The sequence below is a fragment of the Arctopsyche grandis genome, chromosome 3 (genome assembly GCF_051622035.1).
Source record: "Arctopsyche grandis isolate Sample6627 chromosome 3, ASM5162203v2, whole genome shotgun sequence".
In the NCBI taxonomy this organism is placed as follows: Eukaryota; Metazoa; Arthropoda; class Insecta; order Trichoptera; family Hydropsychidae; genus Arctopsyche; species Arctopsyche grandis.
This window is the reverse complement of record NC_135357.1, coordinates 1,929,225-1,955,540: the sequence shown is the minus strand read 5'-3', so window position 1 is coordinate 1,955,540 and position 26,316 is coordinate 1,929,225. Positions and strand designations below refer to the sequence as shown.

At 34.9% G+C, this 26,316-nt stretch overlaps 2 protein-coding genes across 5 annotated transcripts; both read right to left on the bottom strand.

Annotated features, from left to right (window-relative positions):
- Positions 1-3,249: 3,249 nt before the first annotated feature.
- Positions 3,250-10,473, bottom strand: LOC143910011 (nucleolar pre-ribosomal-associated protein 1). The gene is made up of 3 exons (XM_077428340.1): positions 10,138-10,473; positions 5,504-10,043; positions 3,250-4,392 (listed from the first exon to the last, which is right to left on the bottom strand). Exons 1-3 carry the CDS (start codon positions 10,355-10,357, stop codon positions 3,378-3,380), a joined length of 5,775 nt encoding a protein of 1,924 aa, XP_077284466.1. The 5' UTR covers positions 10,358-10,473; the 3' UTR covers positions 3,250-3,377.
- A 1,182-nt stretch (positions 10,474-11,655) lies between these two features.
- On the bottom strand, positions 11,656-14,237 carry Sting (transmembrane protein sting). 4 transcript variants are annotated; one of them, XM_077446507.1, is made up of 8 exons: positions 13,799-14,237; positions 13,689-13,724; positions 13,355-13,617; positions 12,582-12,866; positions 12,335-12,506; positions 12,147-12,260; positions 11,992-12,051; positions 11,656-11,905 (listed from the first exon to the last, which is right to left on the bottom strand). In XM_077446507.1, the coding sequence occupies exons 1-8, from the start codon at positions 13,884-13,886 to the stop codon at positions 11,889-11,891; spliced, it is 1,035 nt and encodes a 344-aa protein (XP_077302633.1). In that variant the 5' UTR covers positions 13,887-14,237; the 3' UTR covers positions 11,656-11,888. The 4 variants fall into 4 exon arrangements, with proteins under 4 accessions (XP_077302633.1, XP_077302635.1, XP_077302637.1 ...); XM_077446509.1 differs by having other exon boundaries at positions 11,657-11,902; positions 13,799-13,915; XM_077446511.1 differs by having other exon boundaries at positions 11,657-11,902; positions 13,836-13,915.
- Between the last annotated feature and the right edge of the window lie 12,079 nt (positions 14,238-26,316).

The window sequence follows — 26,316 nt, the reverse complement described above, 5'->3', positions numbered from 1 at the left end:
AAAAATGCATTGAACATGGTTCGTGTAATCCATGTCAATGTTTATAAAGACTGGTTTATGCCGGAATTTCTGAATTTATAACTAGAGATAGGACTGGAAGCGTGCTTTTTCCAGGAAACCGAGCGTTTTGGGTCTATTTTCCAGGAAATAAAGCATACTACAAAGCTAGAGTGCAAAAAAAAGGTTCATCATAAAAATGAACAATAAACAAAGAACGACGCAAACTTGGTCCGCTCTTTATTTATAACTAGAGGTAGGATAGCCAAGGGGCCGCTCATTGTTCCATTGTTGTAAATCCTTTGTAAAAAAGGTTCGGCAAACCTTTAACAATGCATTTACAACGTTTGAACAATACGCGGCACCTTCTGGGTCCGGGCATTATTTATAACCATAGCAGAATTTCCCATTAATACTACCCACTACGCCTTTTCAGGTATCTTTGCCAAAAAAAAAATGCATTGTACATTGGTCATTCATTTGTCAACGTTTATGAAGACTGGTTTACACAGGAATTTCTAAATTTATAACCATAGCAGAATTTCCCGATGGAAATCCCTAACTGCCGAGTATTTTAGATTGTGGCTTGGCATTTAGATTGTGAGCATTACATTTTAACAACAATGAAGAAGATGGAACTAGTTTTGGTAAAATATATTGTAACGCGACGTTCTCCCCATCGTCCCATAGGGCAACACTCGCCCTTTATTTCGAGTGGCCACACAGGAAAAAGCCTTATAGGCGCGCGCGCATGGAGAGCGACTCTCTCACCCGCCACCCACCGAGGAAGAAAGATCTCTCCTGTGCACGTCTCCACGGGGAGACGGGGCCCAGAGATCCGCCATCTTGCTGAAGAACCGCTGTGAGGTCGAGTGCAGCATCACGCCCTCCCCTGAGTTCCAGCACAACGTCTCCGGTATTCCTCACGCCGTTTCCGGAGAAACATCAGCCGTGAGAGGACCGCAGAGCCAGCTCCCAACCACGGGGAAGCTGTTATCAACGAGACGATTTGCAGTCAGGAGCCTCCCCGACTATATATAAACTGTATCCCAAGGTTAGTCCACGTTTCCATATAACCCGACCCTTGGAAGAAGAACGACGTAAACGCCCTCTGCATCACCCATCGCGAGATCAGATAAGCGCGCGTAAAACCGTTCGTTACAATATTAATTAACGATGAATTCATATGAAAAAGCTAAAAGTCAATTTACCGTCGGCAATTCAGTACTCAATTTTTGAGCAATAGGCCGATCGATTGATTGCTGATACTTTTTAAAGACTACTCTCTTAACCTTAGTCCACAACACAATACGATAGATCAGATGCAGGGCCTTCTCCAAACGAGGGTTCGAAAAGACATTTAGAAAAAATGTAAGCAACACCTACCTTAACAATTACATAGGACGACTCTCGTCTTCAGACCTTGGGTACTTGAGATGGCAATGTAATTGTTTTTATTTTCATAAAAAATTTAAAAATAAAATTCATTTATTTTAATTTTAAATCTAATTATTTTTTTCATTCAAAATACTTCTTTTTCATGAATTTTATTGGAATGCCTTGTGTCCGCCGCTCCGACTTGCTCAGATGATATTTATATATGTAAATATGTATCATGCAAAACGACGAAGCATCTTATTTTTTTCTCAATGTAATTAATCCCAAATTGTGTTTGTTAAAAATAAATAAATAATAAATAGTTTGGTAAATCAGTTGCTTGTAGGATTGCCTGCTACGAAAACTACCGTAGCATACAATTTAAAAAGTGACTTATCGTTAACAAATTACACTGAGCAACAAAAAAAAAGTTGCCGGAGCGGAGACTAATCATCTTTACTGAATTCGACCCACTAAGTTTGAATATGACAATGATTTTTGTTGGTTTCTTCTCGTTGGTGAGATTTTTTGCAGTATTTAACTCAAAATTTAGTATTGATGTGCCTTAGGTGAGTATTGGAAGTAATAGTCAGGTGTATTTTCCGTTGATTGTGATTTTTTATTGCTTTAAAATACTTTAAAAACGAATTTTAAGTCAAAATTAAATACATTTTTTTGAAGTTCTTCCTTTTTTAAATTAAGTTTATCCTTCATATTGTTGCGTGGACGTGAAGAGGGGGCTTCCAAGGACGGAGAGAAAGACGCGGGAGGGTTGTAGAAGTTGTTTATTGGTCTGCTCTCGTCGGCGCTCCAGGTCGGAATGGTTTCCAGGCCGAGAGCGCTCCATATTTATACCTGTTGGGCTCAACAACTATTGGCCGATGAGTCAGGCGATCCCATTGGCCGTTGCATACGGCTCATTCATTCGTAGAGGCCATTTTGGCGGGAACGAGAGGTCAGGTGATCGGCGGTAGTAAACCATATTTTGTCTTGTTTATTTTATTTTTGTATACTTTCAGTTTTATTTTTTGTTATCTTATTTGATATAAGTATTTTTGTACTACTGTATGTATTATCAAACCCCTTGGGTCCATCGAATTTGCCACCTTTCCCAAATATTCTTAAATAAATAAAATTATATTCTTTTTGTACACATTTTTTTCTCGGGCTATCGTGTATTTGTTAGGTCAGTTTCATATTTCAATACGTTATCAAGGATTGGTTTTCAATCTCTATATTATTTTATCTAAACGTACTAATTCGAGCGGCAAATGATTTTAAATAACATTATAAAATGTTCTAGGGCAATCATCGCTAGTGAATGAGGGTGAGCGAGTGAGATTGAATGATGCGCTAGAGTAGGAATCTTCAATCTTCATCTCGCTCTGACATTAAGACAACAGCATTTTTAACACAATTTAAAATCATTTGAATAAAAACCTTTCGAATTAGTACGTTTAGATGAAAAACAAATATTGATAGAAAAAAAATCCTTATAAATATCGCCAAGTAAAAAATTAGCGAAATAAACTCATAGTATTACGGAAAAAAAATACTTATTCAAATAGAAAATTTTTCTTGATATTAAAATTCATTAATTAAATTTCCCATACTCAACTCATTAAAAACCTCCAGAGTCTGTCTTAAAACATGTATTGATTAAATTACGAAACTTGTTCTAAAGCATTGAATATTTTAGAACCAATCAACAAATTTAGATAATACAGTCATAATAAAACAATCAACGGAATGAATGTCTTAACCGAGACGCCTTCTATTTTGCGTCACACTTTGAGAAGTGCCAACACTAAACACTTCGATAGCAATAAAAAAAAAGCTACCCAAAAAATCAATATGAATATAATAAAAAAGAATAAGAAAGAGACAGACATATCCTTTTTATATGAACGTTTCAAGAAAGAAAAAATCAACTTCATTTTTTTTAATTATTTAATTTATAAACAGATGATATTTACAATTTGCATAAAATTTCTTATGTTATATTACGACAACCAATTCAATACAATATTATGCAAATACTTGACAGATGTTTCTCCATCTGTCGGCGATTTTATATTATCCATCAGCGCAAGTGAAGTCGACAACAAACCGGGCTTTTTACCAGAGATGGCCAAGATGATAGTCCTGCATCGCCTTTTGGACGGATCCACAACAGATTCACACTCCCGTACCAACTTTGCAATTTGGACTGAGCTCAACTGCTTCACGGTAATGCCAGATAGTTTCTTAAGAACGTACAAATAGGTCTTAACATCGGCTACAGTCGTCGAAGACAACCTATCCAACAAACCAAGCAACAAAAACAATATTTCAGATTGTATAACTTCGCTTATCCTAAAACACTTCCCGCTCAAGATCATATCAAGGCCGTCCTTTTCAGATCCGTTCAAGATTTTCGCCGCCGAATCCAAAACCAGAGAAACGAACAGGTCGTGAACCAGCTGTATATTCTTCGATGTGATTTCTTTGCTTTCTTGATTCTTAAAAGTAGTATTCAACCAAGGAATCAAACCGTAACCGTCGGTTAGAATCTTAGCAGCTCTCGGTATCCGAATGGAAGCGTTCAATATATCCAAGATGATCGACCTGGTCTTCGCATCGGCCAAACTGCACGAGTAATAATCGAGCAGTATCTTAAATGTGACACTTTTGAGCAGTACTTTGATGTCGTCGAAGGTCCTGATGCCGTCTCGTAAAACTTCCAGGATCCAAAGCCTCCGTTCTGCGTACGTTATGTCCGTGTTGTGGAACAGGTCTAATAAATCGGGCACCACTGAGAAGTTGACGTATTGTTTTGATATTATGAAGTTGTTGATTGGTTTGAAGAGTGGATCTAATGGGTTGGTCATGACTATTGCCGCTCTGGCTAGGTACAGGGCGCAAACTGCTGGCAATCTCGGAGTATTGCCGCTGCCTTCGTCGATGACTGCCGTATTCAAACTGCTCCTGATTGTATCTAGAAATTGTGTCCATAGCAGTTTGTCGTTTTTGTAGAATCTGAAAGGCATTAAAAGTATTATAGATAGATCTTTCAATGTAGTGACGAGCTGACAATATTGCACTTCTTAAAATCTTAGTTTGTGTGTGTCTGTGTATTTGGGGATTTTTTGAACACCGTTAGTCCTATTGAACTGAAACTTAGTATCAGTTACTGAAATTCTTATCGATACGACGTAAATTTTTTTCAAATTTTTAAGTTGACCGGAAATGGTACCTCCCCTTAAAAGTGTCCTTTTTTTTTTAAGTTTTTGAATTCAATTATCTCCCAAACCGCTAACTAAATCGGACTGAAATTTTTTTACATGTAATATAAATTTTTATTTTATAACGTAATATTTTTTGAATATTTTTAGCTAAACCGGAAGTAGTACTTTTACTCTAGAGAATCAAGCTTTTTTATGTTTTTCTCAGGAACCTTTTGGTTTATTGAACTGAAATTTCATATCTAGAAGTTTAAGCTTAATACCAAGTTACGTATAAAATTTGGTAAGCATCCATCGACCGGAAGTGGCAGTTTACTCTTATTCGATTTTTCTTCAACTATTTTTTTCGACCCCTTAAACATGTGTGCTCTTCACGAAAAATCACTAAATTTAATAAACCGGAAGTGGGAATTTTTCCTCTTAGAAAAGTCAAAAATGTTGTAACTACAGTTCTGTCCATACCCCTAAACGTATCAAGCTAAAAAAATATATTCGTATTTTTTACGTACTAACTTAGAGCTGATTAGGTTTTGGTCAGAATTCGTAAACCGGAAGTAGTATTGTTTTTTAAAACAATATTTCATTATTTTATTTTGACCTTTTAAATTATTTTTATTTTCTTGATATGTAATGTGTATAGTAAATATAGTAATTTTTAAGTAATAAAAAAATTTCGAACAAAATCTGACAACCGGAAGTAGAACTTTTGTCTTGTGTAAGTTTCCCTACATTTGCGCTCAATTTATATCGAAAATGCTCTCATAACCGGTATGCGTGAACGTGTATGTATGTCTAATTATCGAATTTTGCTTAGTGACCTTCTTATATTCCTCGAATACATGAAGTCGTGGGTTGGTCAATAAAGTCATATCAAATTATAGTATAAAATCTAAAACAACACTCACATTTCTGCTTCTAGCTGGGTGTAGAATCTATAAAGTACATTATAAGCCGCTGTACGCATGATGGGACAGTGCGATGAAAGAGCCATCAACGGCACGGCTAGAATACCTCCACGCAGGATCCGATGGCAAGACACAGCCGACCCAGGAGCCAAGATATAGCTCAACAGCGGCATCATAAACGACGGATCGTACGTCCCACAATCGGCCGACTCGAACGAACGATCAGCACAATCGTTTCTCTTCAACTCTCTAGAGCACTCCTCGTACTTCGGCAGCATCATCTTATTCCGCACGAGTTCCTGAACATCGGTCGTATTCAAATTCAACACCTGATCATCGATGACTTTCAAAACTTGATCCGATTCAATCGCAGAGTCGGAATTCAACTCGGTATCGATCGGGAAGTGTTTTATAGTACGTTCGATGATTTCTCTATCAAGTAAATTCAGTACGTGATTAACTGTTGGATTTCCCCATAGACTCGCCTTTTTCCTGCTACTCCTCAATGCGAAGTGATTTGCACCGACGTCGCTCCAAAGATACGGCCTGTATTCGATCATTGACTGTCCACTGCTCTCGTACAGCTTCAGCAACGATAACAAAGTACGGTCTGAGCGATTCCTCGTCGCCTGATAAGCGCTTAAATACACCGGAATATGAGAGGCTTTCATGACATTCTTGTTTTTGCCAACCATGACGAGCAGCAATCGGACTAAATGCGTCTTTATATCCGAAGCCTGAGTGTTCAGCATCACATTGAGGAATTCCGAGTGAGACGTCGTCACATCGAACAGTTCCACAATGCCGGAATCATCTACCGGATATATCAAATCGACGAGTTGAGCCACATCTTTGATCAGATCTGAATTATGCTCTCCGACTCTTACGAAAGACTTCAAAGCGGCTTTGAAAAAGTTTTGCCATATTGTGCTTTTGATTACGTTGGTGAAATCGTTGCCTTTTGCCAAAACTATCAGCTGATTCAGCGTTGATGATATTTTCGATATTTTATCTTCACTCGGGTCGTCCCGTTTCAAGGCAACTACCGATAATTGAAGTATCGTCAGTAAGAAATTTTCAATATAAATAAAGTTCATATTAGATTTATCAGCTAGTGCGTGTTTAAAGAACATAGCTTCGAGCAAATGTATGTGGAATACTTCGGCAGCGTCAAATTTATGCACTTTCTTCAAGAATGCATCACACTCGGCAACGTCCATACAATAATAGACCAACTTCACAAACAAATCGACATTATCTACGTAGATTTGTGTAGCCTTTTGAGGCTTTTCCACAATCTTGGTAATGTTGGATTTGTAGTATTTATAAACGGCATTCAAAACCTCTAGATTATATTTGAACCTACCGTGATGAAAAGCGACTAGCGTGAGCGGTATTGCAAACTCCCTCTTTGACAATACATCTTCGTTCACAACATACTTACAAAACTTGTTCAATAAGTTTGAATTCGATTGCAATAATATTCCGGCTAATTTAGCCGTATATTTACCGACATGCTTAGCAGCGAACATAGTCTCGAAGACGGTTCCAGGCACGGCCTCGATAAAATCAGGATACGCCAACAAGTACTCGTACATACTACGTTCCAGTTCCGACACGTTGATTATAGAATTCAGCTCGGTGATGATCTTCGAATATAGATTAGTCACGTCGGTGAAGGTTTTCAAGTTCAAAGCCGTATTATTCTGCACATATAGATCAATGACGTGACATATTATATAAATCCAAGACGATGCTTCGTTGGCGCTCGTCTCCATACAAGATACATCCATGTCTAAAACGGCCGATAGAAGTAAAGAAGCATCGTTCGAGTCTAACTTAAATGACTTTAATACATCTTCGACGTTGTTGAATTTGATTCCTTTACCTTTCAAAGTCTCCGCAGCAAGTATTAAATAAATCTTATGCCGATACGGCTTCAATACTACTTCCAACAAAGTCCTATCAACGTCTTTATCCCTGCAAAAGGCAACCACATCAACTACAAACTCAGTCAAATGCGACTGGGTCGATTCAAACGGTGCAAAATTCAACAAAAGATCACCGTGTCCTAAGCATCGTCTAATTCCATCCATATAAGACGTAGTCGAAGAACTCAAGCATGATTCAAAAATGAAGAAAAGTGCTCGTTTCGCATTAGACAACTTGGCACGGTTCAAAGCGTTCAATCTCTGCTGCTGAACAACATAAAACAGAACCGTATTCAACAACACGTTCAATTCCGATTGATTCAAATCAGTATTACAATCATTGAACACTTCATCGGTGTCCAATTCGGAATCATTTAACAACGCACGGCTCAATTTAAACATGCGAGTCTTTTTATCGAAGACATTCCTTCCGATGCTGATCGGATCACTTTTCCAACTTGATACATAATCATCGACCTTAAACTCCTTAACAGTACTGTACAAACGATCAGGATTGTCTTGGAAGTGAAGCAAACATACAGTAAATTGATCGCTGAAATCCTGCAAGCTTTCGTGTACTTCAACAAGCTTCTTAACATTCTTTAACAATCCTATTATGAAGTGTGTAAAATACGGCCGATCCTCTACAAAATGCAGCTCTTCTTTGTTCTTATTGTAACGTTCCAAATTATCAAAGATTATATCGAAATTTTCAATGCTTTTCAAATCACATTCGTTCGAATCGACGGCGATCTTCTTAAGCTGCTTCTTATACTTATCATCATTTAATACGACGGCTTCTAATACGTCAACGATCATCGGAACGATGTCTGCACCGTACTTTTTAGACGTACAATGCGCCGCATAAAGAAACGCATCTATCTCAGACTTGTTACCGTCGAAGATACCCGTCGTGTCGAGGATTCCGCGCAATACATCACGAGAGGCTTCCGCCAATTGGACATCATTTGAAATCAGCACTTCGAACATAGCCGGGAGTATTTCTTTGAACAACGGCTTATCAGGAGCGAGAGCGAATCTATCGGCGCATAATAAAAACGACGTAGTCTTTAATTTCAATTCGATTCTATCATCAGAGTCTAAGAATTCAATCTTTTCGAAGAGTCTTTTAGTATCCAGCATCGTAAGGACGGGATCGAATGAATTCGGCACTAAATCATTGTATAGTAATAATAAATCCAATACGTTCAATAGAAATTTGCTTGTCGGAATCTCATCGTCGCTTTCTACGGCGACTTTATCTAAAACGGAATGCAGCGTCAATATTAATAAATCGACCGTCGGGAATACTTTCGGAATCGTCTCCTCCAGTCGGTTCTTCAAATTAATCCTTACACGTTTCAACGATTGGTCGGATTCGTTCAAATAATGTTTGATACATTTCAATATAGTGCTTAATAGGATGACTATTTCATTACGCATAACATTTTCGGTAGACTTCAAAACAGTCGTCGATGTCTTTAATACGGCTGAGGGTAGATAGAATTGTCTTATGAAGTTCATTAGGGACGAAACGTCCGAGTCAGTTGAAATTATGCGTTTCGGATCGACGCTCGTTAGTACGCTCTTGAGAAAGTTTACCGTTTTGAACCACTGCTCCGACTTGTTGGCATCGAACGACTCTTCTATGATTCCGCGGATCGGTCTGTATAAATCAGGACTTTCAGACAGTATCTTGATGATGCAACGTCCAGCACTTTCGTTATTCCACGGCGCTTCCAACGACTCAATAGCCTTCCATAAATATTTATTCTTCGGCACGTCTCCGCTGCCTAGCGTCTTATCGGTGAAATATATTCCATACTTATGAGAAGTGAACAGTATATATAATAGCTCATCGACGGCTTTGTCGATTTCGTCGCTTTCTTCCGAGCAATCGTTGGATTTCGACGCATGTTTCCTCCAATTGAATAAATTAAATATGTAAGAAATCACTTGATGAGTGAATGTGCAAATTTTTAACGTCTTCGAAATCGATGCATTGTTCAAAACAGATGTTTTTAACAGCCGTAAAACGACCAGGACGACGTCGGCTCCGTCTCTAGACAGATCCGGAATTATCAGCGCGATCAATCCATGCTTGTCGAGGATCGTCTTGACCAAAGTCGTATTGCCGTCTATAAGAAAAGACATTAAGAATTGTATGAAGCTTGTGCGTACATCTTCCTTGGCACTCTGACGATTTACTAAATGCCTCAGCATTTTCGGCTGCAACGTCAGTTGATTCAGGACGGTCAGACCCAGCTCGGAATTGAGTGTGACGATTGACGTCAGCAATTTCAACGCGACTCGTTGCTGCTTCGGGTTAGATTTTTCATTCAGCATCAATTCTATAGTCGGTACATATGTGTTAAGAAAGTAACGGCACGTGTCCTCTATTGATTGGAGCAAGTGAGCGGCCGATGATTGAATCTTCAATATGATCAAATGGAATATGTGGAATACGGTCGTTGCCAGGATCAGATCCTTTTGGCTCTGGCCTTCTAGTTGTTTCAAAATTTCTCCAGGACTTCCACCATTCTCTAAATATTTCATGATATAGTCAACCGATCCGTCATTGTTGCACACGTTTAAAAATTGAGTGAGTCCTGAAATATATTAAATTAGTGCTTTAATAATAATATTTAATATTAAATTACTGGTTTAAAGTTTAAGTTGTGGATCTATCTGAAGATAACTTACCGACTAGACGAGTCGACACGTTGTTGAGTCCTTTGCGGAAATGTTTGATGTCAAACTTCAGTGCTGACTTTGGATCTGCATCATTAGTTTGTGGTACTTCAGTAGGTTCAATTTCAGTTTCCAATTCAGTATTTGAAGACGATTTCTTTGATGGAGGGGCTCCTTCTTTGTCCCCATCTTCTTTTGCAGCTTTTCGCTTCTTTTTATTCATCACAGCCATGTGGAAATTAAGTAAATTTCAATAGTCGAGAGCACACGTGAGTCGTATCAACATAACCTATGAGCTAAACGTCAAAACAGTTAAACTTTTTTGGTCTAAGAACGACCAGTTTGTACAACCAAATCATATTATCAATGAGAAGTTTTTTAAATATTTATTTGTTATGGATAGGTATTTAGCTCAATAATTAGGGCTCGAAATGTATGGGAGCACATAAAATATTTTTGTGAAATCCAGAAGCACTCCCTCTCGTGAAAAATCCAAAATTTCCATAACTTTTGAAAAAAATTGAAATTCAATCATTATTGCCGAAAATAATGGCTCGGTGATTACTAGTCAAATGTGAACCGGTCACAGGACAACTGGTCGCTCTAGATCGGTCACTCGTGATCATCCGTCACGCTAAAACTGGTCACACCTGAAAATTGGTGACGAAAAAACTGGCCACACCCAAAAATTCGACCAATTTTTAATTTTTGCGTGTGACCAGTTTTCTCGTGACCAGTTTTAGTGTGACGGGTGATCACGAGTGACCGATCTAGAGCGACCGGTTGTCCTGTGACTGGTTCACATATGACTAGTAGTCCGTTTACCAAAATAATATGACAATATTGACTTTAGTGTATATCGATATTGACTATGTTAGAAGGCTAAAAAAAATTTCTTACATTATGAGTCATAATTTATTTTATTTTTTATTTATACCAGAAAGGCCTAACAGCAGTACCGGTTTTAGGGGGGGGCTAGGTCGGGCGGTGCCCGAGGGCGCCAAATAAGTTAGGGCGCCACACGATGCGCCAAAGGCGCTTTAAAATTTAAAATTAGAATGCCAAAAGCCATACAAAATTTTAAATTAGAGTGCTAAAGGCAAAATTTTTTTCTAAGGGTGTTTAGAAAAAATTGCCCGAGGGCGACATTGGATGTAAGGCCGGCACTGTCTAACAGGTAACCCCAATGCGCCTCCGTGGCCAGAAACATTGTCTGTACATTTGTATTATTATACAGAGTAAATACATATCAATTAACATCCATAGAGACATATATGTAGATGTCTCTATGGTCAAATTTGTAGATTTGGATCATTTTTAAAACAATTCAGTAAATACATATCAATTAACTTATATTAAATAAGCCTTATAATTTATTTTACTCATGAATATAAAAAGAAAAGCCTTGTGAAAATCATCAGCACAACCACAAAATTCTTTAATTAATATTGAATAATGAAACCCAATGCATCCTCAAAATAAGTAATTATTTCCAACCAATAATAATATACAAATTAAAAAAATATCATTATATAATATCATATAAAAATAAGAGAAATTTATTTGTAAATTTCATACATCAATCGCACATACATATACTAATATACATACAAAATATATTGATCTTATCAAACTAATTGTAAAATTACATCACGTTATTTAAAAATATTTGTACACAATTGTATATCATTTGGCCTGGCGTCAACTAGATCAAAATTTGTTTTTTATAAACTTGATTCATTGATTTGATAATAGTAGCAATTTCAGTTCGATATATCTGCTGATAATAAATAAAAATATACATTATAACACCAACAAAGGGCAATTTCACAATAACTTCATGCAATTTTTATTTAAAAACCGCACTTTGAATCTCAATAACTCTTCGGTACAGCAATTCACCTACATTAACATTTTCTTCAATATCTAAAATTAAAAAAAATCAACATAAGCAACAATCAAAATATATACATATATGTTTATATTTTGTATATACAAAACATATAGAAGCATATACTTACTATCATAATACACTAATTCACAAATATCTTTACATTCTACACTACTTTCAATTAGATGTTTCAACGTAAGATAAAATTGCAATATTATTTCATCCTGATTTTCACGATAGTACTCTGCAAAGATAACGAGTCATTTAGATCATACAATTATCCGTTTGTTACATAGAAAAACATGAATCACATCTCACTCTGATGAACACCATCATTTTTTATCGTCTCGAATAGAGTCAAGAGAGGTGTTGCACCTTCAGCGGCTACATACATAGGACCTTTCTGATCTCGGACATGGATTTTATACACAGAACTTGTATACATCCTTGACTTCACACCAGCTCTGTGTCTTTCTACAGCTTCCAAATTCTATAAAGACAAAAAATATATATATTAGCATATTAAACTTTCATCTTATGTAGATTATAAACATCTGGACAATACCTTTGCAGCTTCCATTCGAAATTTCGGTCCTTTCGAGACTTCGCACAGGTTCGGTGGACAGTATAGAGATCTTGGTATCATTATGAAGAGTTTTTTAGTGCCGAATTTGATGCGTTCTGAGCTTTCGAATATGTCCATTAGTTCTTTGAGGCCATAGTTTTGATCTCCCTTATTAGGTAATATTATATTGAGATAGCCGTAGAAAAAGCTGTATGCCATTCCGGATCCATAATCGAGACCATTTGAGTTTTCTATCCAAAGACTCTTCATATAAACACTATCAGACTATGAAAGAATGAATCAATATATTATAGAAATATGCATATACATACAATCAGTAAATTATTGTTTTATTTATATGAAAACTACTATGATTATTTTTAATATAAGAGTTCTGATACGGATACAAAGTAATAAATAAATAATAATGAATGAGCTTCAACAGTTAAAACCTAAATATCATTCATTCATATCTAATGTTCTGAATTGATGGATCTTTCAATTTAGCCATGCCATAAGAAAGTAAAAACTTGACTAGTTCTTGAATTCAAATTATGAGTAAGATTGATGCAAAAATTTTAAAAGGGTGGCTTTTACATGATTAAAAATACTAGAATAATTAGAATAAGAAACTATCGAAAGATAAATTAGCGATAAAGAGACTGTAGAAGTAGTAAATAGACTAAAATGCTTAAATGCAACCGATAAGAGACAAAAATGAAAGATCAGTCAGTCTATCTAACAATAGCTAAACAATTTGATACATCACTTACAAAGTTAACAGCTCTTATAAAGACATAGGCACATATCATCGGCAACAAATGGCGGAGATCAAAAAGAGAATTTGTCATGCTGAGACTGGTGACCAAAACCGTGACTATGAACACCGTGAATAAAGAAGCCTTGTTGAAGTTCCATATTTGATTGATAGTTCTTGTAGATATTGAATGTCTTCCTTCTAAACTCATATCATATTCAATCACTTGTGCAACTCTCAAAAGTAACTCGGCCACAATACACCATGTTGTAAATTTCACTGAAATACAATAGATGTGAAAATCAAGCTTGGTTTCAGTTGAAATTGGAAAACTTTCGATATAAACTTACAAATTTCAACCAATCCATTTAATATACCACTACCAGCTGAAATTTTTTAATAAAATAATATATTATGCTATCATAAATACAAATGTTGATTTATATATGTTGTTATTTACCACATGTAATAACTAACAAAACTACGAAAGTCCATACGTTGTAATTCTTCGGTCTTCGTGAGAGTGCCTTTTTACTGGCCAATTTCATGTTGACGTAATGAAATTATATCGAGAACTAATATTTATCATGATTCCAGACTCGGTAGTATCGATGACGATGAAAAGGAGATAAAATTTATCGGCGAAACGTGATAGTGAAATTTAAGTATGTATCGTTTTAAACTTTTTTTCCATTTGCATCAGAATTTAAAAGATAATCCGTTTAATACAATGGTCCAGTGTTTGACAAAGTTGCACCAATACAATTGGCGCCTAAATACATGTGCGTTTGTAATGTATGAATTGTGTGGTTTAAATGCGTTTAATTTGCAACAAAGTTTTTCTTATTGGATCTAATTTAAAACACGATACAAGTAGAAAGAAAGATTTAAACCTCAATGTGCCATAGTTCTAAAAAACTGACCTGGCAATGTTATTCTTTTTATTACAATTCATATGCAAAACACTTCAGTTGTTGGGCATTTGGATTTCAAAGTTAAAAAATAACAAACATGTGTGATTGCTAAGCACTTTTTATACTCTCATTCTGCCAAGTACTAACATTCATTTATTATTCAAATGGCCAATATCTATCGCATGCAAATAAAAATAATATCTTTTTTATTCCAGACGAAAGGGAGAATAGTGCAATTCCCATCGTCCATATAAATAATATATATGTAGATAATAAATACAATAATATTGAATCATAATAAAAAATTAAGTAAAAAATAAAATTAAAAAATATATAAATAATAATAATAATAAGAATGTAGGAATCTCGTCACCGCAATCGAAACATCTATTCCGACGGAGGATACATTTCTCACGCTCAACCATTGACGTCATCTCGAGTCGAGAAACTTCCACCCCAACAAATCAAGCGGAACGATGCGAAGTCGAAGAACAACTGCATCCATTAAAGTGCAGCTGTACAAACAACAACTACATTGTAACCCATTGAACAAACATCCAGACTCACTGGAGCAAAGGGTGATAAAAACAAAATCGAGTGGAACGACGCCACATATTCGAGAATGTTCCACCCTGACAAATCAAAGGAAACGAACCGCATTCCTCGCATCCCTTGCACACGAACCGCACACAGCGGACTACTATATAAACCCGCACAGCGGGCTCAACAGTCAGTCAACAGCCAGCAGCAGACCATGCTATACCAACAACCAGTCAGCTAGAAGCAGCCGACCAGCAACAGAGCCAGACTCACTCAACCTGCAACAACCAACATGGAAGAACCGCTCCAGAACACAGCCGCTTCGAGAACTTCCAGAACATACCCGCTTCATCGACATAACCTTTTATACACTTGTATACCCAAACTATATAATAAAAATAAATTATTCAAACAAACACAACAGTGTTTCGTTAGGCTGGGATACGGTCAACACCACCTACCCCCGCCTACAAGAAGAAGAATAATTAATTATTTATTCAATTTAATGTCTATTTAAAGCGGTCGGTGGAGTAGTTCCATCCATCGAACATATGTACAGTGTAAATGAGAAGACGCGTCAGCAAGAAGACAATTGGACGGTAAAAATACACGAAGACGTAGAGAGGCCGCTCTCATCCTGAGAATGACCTCAAAGTGAGGCACGTGCCCTTCCACGAACATTTGCGACGCGCTGCAACCCCTCGGTAGCCTGAAAATAGCACGGTAGCAGTTGTTATATTGAACCTTTATCTTCCTTATCGTCTCCCGCTTGTATCTGGTCCATAGTTCTCCAGTATAGAGGCTAGTACAAAAGGACATAAATAATTGTCAGCATATTTGCCCTTACACAAACAGCTCTCCCTTACCTTTCGATGGTCACCAGAGAGATCCTCCTGTTTCTTTCTGTAATTCTTCTGTAATGTTTCTCCTACATTTAAAATGATCTATGGCTATATAAAAGATTTTCTTCCATCATTCTAATAAGACTAGTGTTGTGCCGGATGAAATATCATCGCATGAGTTATGCCTAGAGACACGTATTTTGGGCATCTTTTTTTTCAATTTTAGCATTTTCATTTTGCATTTTAGGGCATTAAAAATGTTCAATTTTAGAGTCTATTTAGCATCTATTTTTATGAAGAGTTTAATTTTAAATAATAAACAATTTCGATTAATTTTAATAAAATTTATATACGTATATACAAGTTAAAGAAAACTCATCAATTAAAAAATAATAAAAAAAACATGAATAATAAAATACAAAGACAAAAAATATGAATATAAAAATATAATTCCAATTAAAATTTATTAAAACTCAACATGGAGCATATTTCAACAGATTCGTGCGACGATCGATAATAATTATAATATATTTACTAAAATACCTTTCAGCATCCACACTATTGACGGGACACAAAATAAATTTTAGAGCCGTACAACCAAAATCTTCATATTTAATTTTTGTTGCCATCAATAATAGCAATATATCCAGCGTGGATTCACTTTTTATATTCTCTATTAATTGTCTAAAAAAGTGCTGATATCCTTCCAAACATTGAGCCTCGGTTAATACAATAAACAATTGCAGGTTTCTAAAAAACAAAACTGTATCTTTAACATTAATATTAAATTTTGTATCTGCCACATATGGATTGAATAGTTTACTCAATGTTTGAAGGAATAGATTTGTCTCATTTAGTCTTGATTGCGATTCAAGTTTCAAGACGCTTTTTTGAGCAGCCTTTTGGATACACAGCTCCAACTGTCTTCTTTTGTTTGCAGTAGTAGACAAAAACTTGGTTTCGACAGAAAAAACACCGTCTATGGTAAACTGCAAGCTTTGTTTTACCCCCTCAATTTCTTCACATAGTAAACGGGCAAAGGGATAGGAAGGTTCTTCTAAATTGTCTTTTGATTTTATTAATTTTATGCAAATTTCACTTTTGTTGTCAAAACATCTTCGACAAACAAAAGTCGAGGATTACCTGTATGTGATTGTTGATGATCTAATTTTAGGTCAATCTCGAAAATTTATTTAAATTGGGCATGTTCTGTTTTAACTTTCAATATTTTATTTTAATTTTAATATATTGATTATAATTTTATTTTGATATTTGAATTTAATTTTAATATAATAATAATATTTTTAATTTTGATATTTAATTTCAATTTTAAAATTTAATTTTTATTTCGATATTTTGTACGCTACTGCTGGTTAAAAAGTTGGCCCAAAATCCGTAAGCACCATTACACGGACACAGAATAGCGATATTGTATATATGTATATATGATTATCATAGAAGTAGAATGCATAGAATCGCTCTCAGCCTCCAAAAATGTTGCTACAAAAACTGCGCGGCAGAATTTGTTCATTGTTTGCTTATTGTTTGCTAAACTTCGTCTCTCTCTCTCTTGTCTCTCTGCTGACTTTTCGTCTCTCTCTCTCTCTTGTCTCTCTGCTGACTTTTCGTGTCTCTCTTCGATGGCTCGCTTTTAGACGATACTTTTGTTAACAATGACCATTCTATGCATTCTACTTCTATGATGATTAGAGGTAGGACCGGAAGCGTGCCGTTTATTATTCAATTGTTGTAAATCCTTTGTAAAAAAGGCTCGGCAAACCTTTAACAATGCATTTACAACATTTGAACAATATACAGCCCCCTCAGGGTCTGAGCTTTAATGACGATTATTATATAATTCTATTTACTTAGTAATTAAATTTACAATTTATGTACATCATGTATGGTAAAATATGATAATATGTATACAATTTGGTAAAAATTTAATGAAAAAATTAAATAATCTGAAGAATTCAGGGTTACGGGCCAGCCTCGTCCCCAATATACCGAATTATGCACGTTTCTTTAATATATTTATTTTTCAATGAAACTGCCTCATAATTAGCATTCCTTTACGCATCTGCCCTTTTTATTGAATTTTTCATAATTTTATTTCTATTGAATTCCCTACGCAACGAGCTGAAAAACGAGGTTGGCAATCGTGACTCTGTGGCCTTCAATGACGTGCGAGAAGACTCAAATGATGACGCACACCCCCCTCTACACTACACATTGGCCATGTGGTGCTAATCGCGGAGAGCGGTAGGGGTACAAACTATATCGCTCTCTTTCTCACTGCGTCATTTGGCCCTAAGTGAAATAAGGATAACAAACAAGCGGGTGTAAATATTTCATCATAGAAGCTAAACCTTTTTCATTTTATAATGTCGTTTATTTACGGACAATTGAAAGCACATAGAGATATTAAAGCTAAACGATTTAATGTCGTCCATGGAACACACTTTTCAAGTCTTTGGAACATCGACTTGTTATCTAGCTCAAATTTAAGTTTCGAGATTTTTAAATCATAAAATATACATATGTAGTTTCTCTTGTTCTGTGTGATATTTTCAATACTTTTAATGATGATCATTAGAGCTAGCAGTGAAAGGCTTTGTTACAAGTTACATAATATGTACCTTGAATATACGATAATTGGATTATTAGTCACATTGCGATCGCCCAAAAGACAATTGTTGACATGAAAATCGCGAATACGGAATATTTGGCACTCAAGTTCTCGTTAGTATGATTGTTATCGTTAGTTTGATGGACTTTTCGGCTGCCAGATGTTCCGTTATAGAGATTTTAGTGACTGTTGGGCGAGCACTTTGTGCGCAATAATCACCGAACCGAATATACTTTTTTACATATGTATTTGTTACACCGAATCCGTGAAATTGTCTATTACACGCATTCGGCAAGAGAATTGACGAATGCGTGAAAAATGCAAGCACGTTGCCCAGTTCACGGATTCGGCAAATTAGAGCGACAAATGTTCTGGGACATGTGTAATGAAATTAAATATTTATAATATAATACTGATTCTTCACAAGGTATAAAATTCCGACTGTTAAAATATTGATCAAAATGTATAAAAATAGCATTAATTTATGTATAAGTTATATGAGATGATCGAAACATATGTATGTAGTCATATTATACATAATAATATGTAAATTAAACTAAATTAAACATCCTCATTCAGCTGTCACTTTGACACTTGGTTATAATATAACACGCTGTCCAGTTTACGCATTCGGTAAAGAATTTGCCGAGTCCGTGAACTGGGCAACGTGCTTGCATTTTTCACGCATTCGGCAATTCTCTTGCCGAATGCTTGTAATAGACAATTTCACCGATTCGGTGTAGCATATATATGTATATAAAAAGAGAATATCAATTTTATGAGATTTAATAAAATTTTACTTACTTATCGATTGAATAAAATTGTACTTAAAAAGCATGATATAATTTATTATAAAGATTTGAAATAGAATTTTCTATATCAATTTATTTTTGGTGTGTTTCCGGAAAATGAACAACTCATTAATCGGCAAACATAAGAATGAACATGCTGCATTTTAAGATGAAAATTCACCAAGAATTTTTTTCAAGTGCTCTATGTATCAGCTCCATATACAATTCACACATAGAACTCTTTGATGATAGAATACCTGGTGAATTTTCGTGTCGTAATGTATGGTCCACGGTTGCTCCATAATAGTTGAGAAGTGGATGAAATATCTTATTTGTATTTATAATGATCATAATCGTAGCAATTTATAGGAAAAAACTAATAGACATTAATCTGTAATGTTATCAACTCGTATATATGTTACAGTCGAAGTGTATTTTCAGTCGAAATATGTATATATCAACTGGCGTTTTAGGTCATTCGTATCCGAATACAATTCAACTAGTAAATTATAGCTCTACATAAGCAAATACTTTTTCAATAATGTGCGTTAGTTGAATTTTGATAGTTCTGATGATTTTACGAATGCTTTATAATTCAATAATGCGTTAATATTTGATTATTATTTGTTTGATTTGAGTATTACGAATTATGGTAATGAGTATCGTTTTACGATAACTCTAAGAATGTATTCAAAACAAAAATGTGACTTTCTAGCTTAATTTACTTGTCGAGTGACGTTTTCACGAAAGCCTAACCTCTCCATCTAACCTGGTACCAACTTATATGTAGTTGAACTGTATTTTCAGTTGTAATATATTTTGACCAGTTGGAATATAATTCGCCATATGAATCAACTTACGTGGGTTAGACGGAATATATTCCAACTAGCAAAATATATAACAACTGAAAATACACTTCAACTAAAACGGTAGTTGGTACCAGGTTAAATGAAATATAATCCAAATAGTCAAAATATATTACAAACGGAAGAAATGCTTCAACTGTAACATATATAGATATGGTACGTAGTGACTGAGGTACTGCAGCGCCCCAACTAAACCAGTTTTATATTTATAAGAAATTATAAACGGGTACATGCAATACCCGCAAAAATTTTGTTATGAACCACCACTGCCTAAATGTATAATTACGAATTATTTAAATTTTTGTATGATAATGTATATCCTTAATTTTTAATGCTCAAGGAAAATACATAAATTTAACATTTAATTTTTAATATTACTTATAACATACTTATTTTTATGTATCTTTTCTATATTCTTGATATATGCATCGTGATTCATGGTCCGTGAAACAGCATATACTCGTACATTCTTAATCAAATAAAAATACCAAATTTGCTGTGATTTCAAAACCAGACGAATACATTCAATGTATTTATACATAGAATATTAATAATACATATATAATTTTTATTATTTCTTCACCATCCCATGTATGCGTTGATAAGATACAATAATCACGTTCAAAATATGCATTTGATGTGCGATTGGATATGGAAACAAAGTTGGACACCGTCACATACATATTCCACGTAGTCTCGTATATTTCAAATATTTTTGTGATGGTGCGTCAGTTCCGGTTTCGGAGACCATTGTTCATCATTCGAGGAGATTTAAATTAGATTCAAGATCTGTTTAGTATTTATAATATACAAAATTGCGATTTTGTCGTGAATATGGTCTGCTGACATAACCAAGATGAATACGCTTGAGTTAACAATAACAATATCTCCCAAAAGTGGTACCCAGCTCAGCCTTGAGGATTTTTGTCGAAGCAATTGAAATGTGCTAGACGTTGTGTCACTTGGAATACATTTAAAAATAACACGCTGAATTTATACCACCGGATAATTGGCAGGTCTTTCACCTTCTCTGTCTTTTTTTTTCAGTTTTACGCCGGTCAAGAATGAAAGAAGGGAAAAACAAAACATGTAAGAATATTCCTCAGTGCTGAGTTTGCCAAACAAAGAAATAACACATTTAACTTTGCATTGTCCACTCGTTGTTTGTCCGCGTACACGCAATTTTCTGCATTAATCACAAGGCAACGGCTTCAGCGCATATGGTAAATGCCGATTTGCAAAACAAATATTAAAATCATACAAAAGAATTTGAAACGGTGTTGTATCACTCTTATTTTCAAGTCTTGTGAATTCGCTACAATGTGCTAAAAAATTGTATATGCGCTGGAATGTACACACTGCCATTATATCGTATAAATGTCCTTTATGCTGAGCATATTAATTGTGCAGTTTTGGTTCAGTGACCTTCTATGATATAAGTAATCGAATTAATGTATTTAAATTTTGATTTAATGAGTACATTATTCATATGGCGACACTACCACTATTAGCAATTCTAAAAGAAACCTAAAAGGAACGATGCCAAAATTTGCAAGAACGTACATACTCTACATATTCATTATATGCACATTAAGCGTTTAGAACTAATATGATTAGTACATTAAATGCAAATCACAATTTTAATTATCCATAAAATCTACATAAATATTCTTGAAACTGTTTTGTCGCATCCTCCATTTATAAATTTCAATTCGTTTGTCCTTAAAAAAAAAGAGTGTTTTTTTGTAAAATTAGCACTATTGAAAAAGATAAATAAACAAAAAGCAAACAATAAAACATGTTGCATTTGAATTGAGCCATAAAACATAAATAAAAATTAATATCCACACTAAAATTTAAACAGATAAAATACCCAACATTTATTTTGATTATAAAATTGCCAGATTATATGATTAAGACCATACAATTTTGAGGAATAGAAAAATCACCTATTTTTTAAAGCACATTTATCTTTATTAAATTACACAAAGGAAACATTAATCATTATCATTTTCATATACATATATTTAGAATGAAAAACTATACAAACAATAGTATCGAAGGAAGCATCTTTAGTAATTACCAAAAACGTTTATTATCAGAATTTTATCGTTGATTATATATATTATATGGTGGTGCAATACAACTAAGTTGGTAAGTACGGTGAAAATTGGGGATGAAGTATACATATTTCTACAGGCAAACGGATAATTTCGCACATTGTGATCCCGCACACGACAAACGTTGCCACGTAAATCGTGAATACGGAATATTTGGCACTCGAGTTCTCGTTAGTATGATAGTTCGCGTGGATAACTTTCGATGTATGGAGTTTTCAGGTTACAGATTTTCCGTGATCGAGATTTTAGTGACGTGTGCGAGATCGCTTTGTGCGGAACAATCAACGAACCATTTCTACACACAGGAGCGTCTTTCGAGAGTAGACCGACTCCATCAGCTTGATTGGTTCATATTAAAAATGCAGGCCAACTTTAGCAATGTGCATAATTCTAATAGCTTTATATTTACTATTTATTTATGTTGTATGTTGTACGTATATGGGGCTGCCAGATTTATTGATATCCAAACCGGGATATTTTAATTGTATTCTCCCCTCCCCCCCTAGGCATAGATATTACAAGAATGATAAAAAACTTTGTAAAAAGCGTAAACTTAACTAATTAAATTTAAGATCCTTCCTTTTATAAACCAGTATTTCCTTTCTTTTTTCCATTTTAATTAGTTATCTTAATATCAAATGAAATTAATTACACATTGCCAAAGAAGATTTAAAAAAAAATTGATTATCTCAATCTCGTTTTTTTAACCATGGATGTGGATCTACGGTGAGATTAGGATTCGTGCATTTTTTTGCAGTTTCATAACTGCGGGGGGTCGGTATTTCTTAACAATGAAAGGTCAATAAGCAGCAATCAAAAACCGGGATATTTGGGTGTCCCGAAAAGTTTGGTCCATCCACTCTAAAATCTGATAAACGAACGACAGATTAACAGAACGGCGGCTTTAAACGTAATTCTCGTTTTCTCGAATGATAGATTGCACATCAGATGACGAGTAACCTTTCGATGTGCACAGATGCAATTATTAAAATTGAGTTGGATCTTTCTGGCGAGATTAATAAGGCAAGAGACAGAACTTATCGAATCTTGCCTTATTAAACTCGCCTGAAAGATCCAACTCAATTTTGATAATTGCATCTGTGCACATCGAAAGGTTACCCGTCATCTGATGTGCAATCTATCATTCGAGAAGACGAGAATTGCATTTAAAGCAGTCGTCCGTTAATCTGTCGTTCAATTTGTCTGGCGATTTTAAAGCGGATGCACCGCATCCATATGAACTCAGATTTTTTTTTTAATTTTGGAAAACAATTTTCGAACAGGATGAACTCTAATTTTGCATTGCGGATGTGAATAAACTGCGATGATTCACGTCTCAATCAATTTTTGTCAGTCACCCTCTGTCGTGACGAATATTATTTTTTATTAACATACGCAGTGGATATTGCGTGTTTGGCGGACGGGTGACGTAATAATCCCCGTAGATTGAGTCACAGGTGGGGCTCGCGGACCACAGTTTGACTAGAGCTGGCGCGCCAAATCGGGGGTTGGAGTCGCCTTCACCCCGGCATGCGTCAGTATGGATTTTGACGCGGTCTGGCAAAGTCTCGCGAACGGCTATAATGTGCGCACGTGTCGGTAAATTGCATATACTTCGAATGGGTATGGCCATTTAGGTCGGTGTTAGGTGCTGATAGTGTACACTGGCGAGCATGCTGTTCGCTTGCTATTCGGTTTTCAGGCGTGCCAACGTGTTAATAGTGTTAACTTAAGCGCGAAAATCCGTTCAATGCATCATATGTTGTTTATTTCTAGTAAATTTACACATTTTTTCTTTAACATTGACTTTATATAATTTGTTTATCCGTTCTGAAAATTCATAGTCTTCAATTAAGAATCATCAAATTTAGTGTACATGTGTATATATTTAATGGTAAATAGTCTGAAAAAGTATTTTTTTTACTTTTATTTCAGAGACGCGCCGGGCATTTCGGATACTTAAACCTACACATATATAAATTCGAACTGACAGTCGAAATGAAATATCTCTGTGAATATTTTATTAAAGATTTGTTGTTGAAAAGCGTACTAAAGTGAAACTAATCTATGTAAATTTCATTTGTAAAACCCATAAATGTCTGTGAATTACAATTTCAATGACCAGATTGCAATTGAAATGGGTTGGGGAATGACGTGGGATCTGTTTTTAAAAGAAAAAAGAGAGCTGGGGTTTTTTTATAATCTATATTTAAAAATATGGTTGCCAAAAACGTTTAAAAACAACAACATAAAAAAAATAGAACAGGAACTGTCCAAGTTCCAAATAGCGTTAAACGATAATAGCACAATCTTTCAGAAGTAGAAACAATTAATGTAAGAATTAAAAGGAATCGTCAATTATTCAATGTTCAGATCTTATTGATTTATTCACTTGACCTCAATTTCGTGATTTATTTGTTTATCGCATGAGAACTCTATCGTCAAATAATAAAAATATACCAGTCGATATTACTTTTCAGAAACAATACACATATAGAGATAAAACTGGAAGCTTAACTATTGGAAAACTAACAGTCGAATTGGCGTCAAGTTACCTATTGAATATTTAATAGAGGATTATTTCAAAATAATATACGCCTGAGAAGTGCCAATAATTTCTGCTAGTAGATTGAAAGATTTAGCCCTTTGAGTACTGAAGTCATTTCTGTTGAAAGCCCGCCACGCTGAAAATTTCGCCCACATTTCCAATTAGAATTATTTAGAAATCCAATAGAAAGCAGGTATAAAAATTGTAGTTAATCCAAACAGATAACTACCGCCGAGATTTCGAGTTTTGTAAAGGCGTGTTTAGACTGTCTAATATATCTTGAAACAGTATGAAATAAACAAATTATGTCTATTAATGAATGAATTTTTCCAAAACTAATTCCATCTTCATCATTGTTGTTATCACGTTAACGAAATACAGAATACATAAAATATCAGAAAATCAGAAATACAGTAATACACATACAATCAGAATATATAGCATATAACAATTAATCAGAAATAATAATTATAAAGACATCTACGATTACTAGATTAGACTACTGTGCATAATTATTACAAATTATACACAGAAAGATTTTTGTTACAACAGGAATAGATCTAATACCAATTTTCAGGAACCGTTTCAGCAATGATCAGATAAAATTGGCAAACTCTGATAGAGAAACGATCAATTTGGAGTCACAAAACCCCCAAATCTAACCAGCAGATTTTGGCGAGGACTCGAACCTTTGACCTCAGTGGTGCTAAATATATACGCTACCATTAAGCCAAACTGCTGGCTATATTATAAACGTAGACAAAGAAATTTCACGGATTACACGACTCACGTTCAATGAATTTTTTTTCAATGCTACCTGGAAAGGCTTAGCATGTAGTAATCTTGTTTATTTTATACATGCTCAATGTGCAGCGCACATCGGCGTTCTTCAGGCCCATGGTCTTGTCAGCAAAACGCCGATCGGCGTTGTTCAGCATTCAAAAGGTTACACATAATACACATTCCTTATGTAGATTGAACTAATTTTGTAAAATTGTAAAACGTCTCTATTCTAAACTGTCTATAAGTATAGAATAAATATCACATACATATATCGTTTTCAGTTCGGTTCAGTAAATCGATATGCAAGTAGTTGAAATATCTTATTTACTAATAAGTTTATCCTTGATTTTGTATGCATGCTTGAAAAAAATCTGCTTATTATAACACTTTTGACTGTTTTTTTTGTAGAGTGGGTCAAGCATAAATAACAAGTAAACATACGTACATATTGTAAATAATATGAATTGCTATTTTTAGCACAGAAGAGTGTTTTTAATGCGAAATGCTACGCATTTCAACACAATCAGAATTGATTTTCGATAAGCAGTAGAATATCGTAATGTCAATAAACGTGACCCCCTCTCCCCTACGGAAATTAGTTTGTTTGAAATTTTGCAGAAATATCGTGTTTGCATTGAAAAGATAGGCCAGACGAATTTAATCGCTGAAAAAATAAACACCTGCTTCAGTTAGTTAATACGAAGTCGATATTTTTGAAGTATATATACATATGTGTGTACGTAGTGCTCATTTTGGTCACATGTTTTTTTTTTTTAGCATAATTAAACCATTCGAGGACATTATCTAGTTATTTCTTATCGTGTTGTGACGCATTACATCAGTCAGACTTGACTTGCATTTATTTTGGCGTTTATTGTCATTTATTCGTGTGTAATTCGGTTCGTTTTGGCTTATCAGTGAAGTTTTGTGCTGCTTTCTCAAGAG

Coding starts and splice junctions, on each gene's coding strand:
- Sting (XM_077446507.1), bottom strand. CDS start 13,886: ATGAAATTGGCCAGTAAAAAGGCACTCTCACGAAGACCGAAGAATTAC. Junction 13,618..13,688: donor AAATGGATTGGTTGAAATTT/GTAAGTTTATAT, acceptor ATTGTATTTCAG/TGAAATTTACAACATGGTGT. Junction 12,507..12,581: donor TTCGAATGGAAGCTGCAAAG/GTATTGTCCAGA, acceptor TTGTCTTTATAG/AATTTGGAAGCTGTAGAAAG.
- LOC143910011 (XM_077428340.1), bottom strand. CDS start 10,357: ATGGCTGTGATGAATAAAAAGAAGCGAAAAGCTGCAAAAGAAGATGGG. Junction 10,044..10,137: donor CGTGTCGACTCGTCTAGTCG/GTAAGTTATCTT, acceptor AATATATTTCAG/GACTCACTCAATTTTTAAAC. Junction 4,393..5,503: donor ACCCAGCTAGAAGCAGAAAT/GTGAGTGTTGTT, acceptor AATGCCTTTCAG/ATTCTACAAAAACGACAAAC.